The sequence below is a fragment of the Myzus persicae genome, unplaced genomic scaffold (genome assembly GCF_001856785.1).
Source record: "Myzus persicae strain clone G006 unplaced genomic scaffold, MPER_G0061.0, whole genome shotgun sequence".
Lineage (NCBI taxonomy): Eukaryota > Metazoa > Arthropoda > Insecta > Hemiptera > Aphididae > Myzus > Myzus persicae.
The window spans coordinates 1-4,968 of record NW_019101839.1 but is presented as its reverse complement, the minus strand read 5'-3'; the positions used below and the strand labels follow the sequence as shown (position 1 = coordinate 4,968).

The 4,968-nt window shown below is 27.7% G+C and overlaps 1 protein-coding gene across 1 annotated transcript; it reads left to right on the top strand.

The window, feature by feature from the left end:
- The first annotated feature begins 326 nt into the window (after window positions 1-326).
- Window positions 327-2,793, top strand: LOC111030565 (52 kDa repressor of the inhibitor of the protein kinase-like). Its single transcript, XM_022310113.1, has 3 exons — window positions 327-846; window positions 904-2,588; window positions 2,667-2,793. The coding sequence occupies exons 1-3, from the start codon at window positions 327-329 to the stop codon at window positions 2,778-2,780; spliced, it is 2,319 nt and encodes a 772-aa protein (XP_022165805.1). The 3' UTR covers window positions 2,781-2,793.
- Window positions 2,794-4,968: the final 2,175 nt, after the last annotated feature.

Here is a 4,968-nt window from a genome sequence, read left to right as displayed (position 1 = left end):
GCGATTGTTCGGCATTTGCAATTTGTTATTGACGGCATCGACATAATATTGTAATCACCATACGAATACACGAACGACGAACACTTAACAAGAAAATAAGGTAACTGCTAATTACTAATTTCTAATTGATTTAATTTACAAATATTATTGTTTAATATAAAGTGAAAAATGAAAATATTAAAATGATCTGATTTTTATTTGACGCACTACACAAATTTTTATACTTACAAATTTACAATGTTTGTATACACTAGGTATACATAATACTAATGCTGATATTAATGTATTTTATTTTTATATAATATTATTTTAAACAGATCACAATTATGACTTCTAAAAAGCAACCCAATATTCAGTCTTTTTTCAAATCTACTACGAATGTTTTACCTACACAAGAAAAACTTGATAATATACAAAATAAAACAGATTCAGTAGTTTTAATATCAGATACTAATAGCCCTACATCGTCTGTGTCCCATATAAATAGACACGATATTTTCAATTACGTCAAAAGAGTATTGACTCAAAATGAAATACACGATATATTAAATTCAATTTGGATTCCCGATGTAAATTATAATTTTCCTGTGAAAATATTTATTGTTGGAAAAGATAAAACTACTAAGCGCTTGAAATTTCAATATAAATGGTTTGCTAGCTTTCCTTGGTTAGTGTACTCTGATATAGACAATGGAGCGTATTGTAAATTTTGTGTAGCTTTTTCAACTAATTTTGCTGGAATTAATAACCAAACATTAGGATCATTAGTTACAAAAAAGTATGACAACTGGAAACATTCATTAGAATATTTCAAAAATCACTCGCAACTAGAGTACCATAAAAAATGTATATTAGATTCAGAAAATTTTTTAAATATTATTAAAAATCCCACTTTATCAGTAGACAAACAAATTGATATTGGAAGGAAAAAAGAAATAATTGAAAATCGTAAAAATATCATTCCTGTTGTTGAGGCAATTATTTTGTGTGGTCGGCAAAACATGGCATTAAGAGGGCATCGTGACTCTGGAAACATTTTAAAAACATTCTCAGATGACAAACAAAATAATGACGGTAATTTTAGGGCAATTCTTCGCTATAGGGCCCAAGGTGATAGTGATATGAGATCATATCTTGAAAGTTCTGGTACCATTAAGTACACAAGTTCTACTAGTCAAAACGAAATAATCGATTCCTGTAACAAAGTATTATTAAACAAAATAGTTTCAAGAGTAAACGAAGCAAAGTGTTTTTCTGTTCTCGCTGACGAAACGGCCGATGTGTCGGGTATAGAACAGGTATCTTTGTGTGTCAGATATGTAGAATTAAACACCCTTAAACTTCATGAAGATTTTTTACAATTCGTTCCTGCTGTTGACATGACAGGAAAGGGATTAGCAAAATTAATAATTGACAATCTGCAACATTTTGGCATAGATACGACATATTTACGTGGTCAGGGGTATGATGGGGCGGCCTCCATGTCGGGTAAATTTAATGGCGTTCAAGCTCATATTAAAGACACACATCCCTTATCAATTTATGTACACTGCTCAGCACATGTGTTAAACCTAGTAGTATCTAAATCATGTAGCGTGACACAAATAAGAGATTGTTTAGCAACTTTAGGAAAAGTTCGCGACTTCTTTATTTTTCCAAAAAGAAAATCAATTCTTCGATTTCATATTGAAAATTCATCAGAAACATCCACAAAAAAATCATTGAAAAGAAGTTGCGAAACTAGATGGATAGAACGATTTCACGCAATAAACGATTTTATAGAACTTTATGAGTATGTCATTGAAGCATTGGATACAATTTCAGAATGGGACGATAACGATACTTCGAATAAAGCAAGACGTCTTAGAAGTTCTATTTTAGATATAGAGTTTTTGATATCATTATTCGTATTGAACAAAGGTTTTAGTATAGGTTTACCACTTTCAAAGTTCCTACAAAAATCAAATATCGATCTTAAATTGGCTGTACAATTAGCAAATGATACAAAAAAAGAATTACAAGAACTTAGAACACACGTCGATGATGTTTTTAAAAAAATATTTGAAGAAGTAAAAGTAGTAGCCGAAAAATTCGATATTGAAATTAAAATTCCGAGATTATCAAAAAAACAAACTAATAGAAGCAATATACCATTAAATACTCCGGAACAATATTATCGAGCATCAATTTTAATTCCTTATCTTGACAAATTTATTACAGAGTTAGAAGAAAGGTTCAATGTTCATCGATCGATTTTATCAGGTTTCGATTCTCTATTTAGGGAAAATGGTCCCATTGAAGATATTATAATTCTTTCAAATAAATACAATGCAGATTTACAGAATGATGGAACTCAAAATGAAATTATTGAAGCAGAGTACAAATTATGGCAGAGAAAACTCATGCAAACAACAGAGAAACCAAATAATGCTCTAGAGGCTATGGCTATGTGTAACCAGTCAATTTATCCAAATATATTTAAACTTCTTCAAATCTTAGTCACGCTTCCTGTTTCCTCTGCAACAAATGAAAGAACATTTTCAAACTTAAAAAGATTAAAAACATATCTAAGGAATTCTATGTCAGAGGTAAATTATTATAAACTTAAAAAATTATTCTTGTAATTTACAATTAATAAAATATTTTATTTATTTTTTTGTTTATAGGGAAGATTGAACGGTTTAGCTATGCTATCAATAAATAAAAACTATTCAATAAAACCAGAAGAAGTTATTGAAGAGCTGGCGAAAAAAAAAAGACGTCTACCTTTTTTATTATAAAAACTATTAAAACTATTAATTGACATTTCACATTTGTATTCATAATAATAATGAAATATATAAATAATATCATTATTAAATCATAACTCGTATGTATTTTTTTTATAATATTATAAGCTTATACTTAATATTTAGACCTCCCCCCCCCCATAAAAAAATTGAAAATACGCCACTGAGTGTATGAATCTGTTACAAAAAGAGTAGTATGTTATCTTTGGGGAGAAGGAGATGCTAACAGAGGTTGCAATGAAATAGCCACTTGTATGCATGATTACTTAATGGATATAGACAAAATAAAATCCATTAAAACTATTGCACTCTATTGTGATTCCTGCTGCGGTCAAAATAAGAACCATGTCATGATTGGAATGCTGAACAAATTTATTAATAAAGCAAAATATGTGACTTCAGTCAAAATCACTTATTTGGTACCAGGGCATACCTATATGCCTGTTGACGCGATTCATTCTACTATTGATAATTTTTTAAAAAACAGAACTGTTTGGGCACCATCAGAGTGGCCTACTCTGATAGCTAATTCAAGAAAAAATCCTGGTCCACTTGAAGTAAAAGTGATGAAGTTCAATGATTTCTTTGACTGGAAGACATTTACTAGTTCAGTTATGGGAAAGACCTTAATGACTGATAATAAAAAAGTTGTTAAAATCACAAAAATGAAAAGTGTTCAGATCACTAAAGGAGAAGGAATACAGGTGTTTTTTGATGAACAATTTGAAAATATTATGATTCAACATTCTCCTAGAATAAGAAAATCAAAAAAGGCAAATACTGAAGTTTTAGTGGAACCACAACAACTCTATTCATGCCCAAGAAAAATAACATCACAAAAGTATTTTGATTTAATAAAACTTTGTAAACAAGAAATTATACCAACAAGGTTCCATGATGAGTACAAAAATTTAAGCCATGACAAAAATATTTTGGGTATGTTAACAGAAACTGACGAGGAAGATGATGTTTTAGAAGAAAAAGATTGACTTTGAAATAAGAAAATAATATTAAAAAATATGATAGATTTATGTTACAGTTTTACAGTTTTACAGTTTTACAGTTTTACAGTTTTATTGCAATTAATTTATTAAAACTAAGTATTAAGTATTATATTTTATATTTTAATCCTCTAATCTAATAAGTACTTTTTATTTTATGTCTGTAAAATGTTCATTTTATGTCTGTTTACTCATTTGAATTGTGATATTGTTATTTTTTGTTTTATTAATATAACTGTAATATTTATAAGTTAAATGTGTTAATAAGATACCTACAGATGATTTATATAATTCACTACACATTTTAACATAATATAACCAAAATACTGGTATATATATTATTATAACTAAGTATTAATTAGATTTAATTTCCTATTAATAATATTATGAACTAAAAAGACTTTAATTGTGATAATATTGTTATTTTAGTATTTTAATTTTACTTACTTTAAAAATAAAACCAAAAAGACTTGGAAGCCTGTTATATTTCTTACATTATACCTAATTATGTTTAAATTCTATGTCATATTTTATATTACAGGTAAATATTAGAGTAAAGTTTAATAGAAAACATATTTTTTGAATTTCTCAGTAATTTTTGAGAAAATAGTGAGGACCATAATATTAATATGAATACATACCAAGCTATGCTTATGCATGTCTGTCTTAGTTGAGGGTAATTAATACCAAAAAGTAACAGATAATAAAATGTATATACAAATAATATGGTTAATAGACAAACAACCATCATAGCCATAATATTAATATTTACGAAGGGAGGGGGGGGGGGGATATGATAGATAAAGAATATGAAAAATAAAAATTTACTTATAATTAATTGAGTTATACAATAACTTATTTAATAACTTTGAAACTAAAATAATATTATAACATTTCAACAAAGTGCGTTAAAAGACTAGTGTAAGCGCCATGCATTAATCAACACAACATTTTATTTGTAAGCGCCGAAAGTGAAAAGTGTAAGCACCATTGAGCTATATTCGAACATTTATTTTATTGTAAGCGACATAAGTTACACAATATTAAAAATATTATTTTTATCCCGTAATTGTATTTTCGAAATAATTTTTTTATAACTACACATATAATTTTCATGAAAATCCATCAGATATTCGATTTTTAAAGTGTTTTTTTTAGTTCCTGTAAAAGTGTAAAAT

Excerpts from the sequence above, each read along its gene's own strand:
- LOC111030565 (XM_022310113.1), top strand. The coding sequence starts at position 327 with ATGACTTCTAAAAAGCAACCCAATATTCAGTCTTTTTTCAAATCTACT. Across the intron at positions 847-903 it reads ACTAGAGTACCATAAAAAAT|ACAAACAAATTGATATTGGA; the intron begins GTATATTAGATT and ends CTTTATCAGTAG. Across the intron at positions 2,589-2,666 it reads TAAGGAATTCTATGTCAGAG|GGAAGATTGAACGGTTTAGC; the intron begins GTAAATTATTAT and ends TTTTGTTTATAG.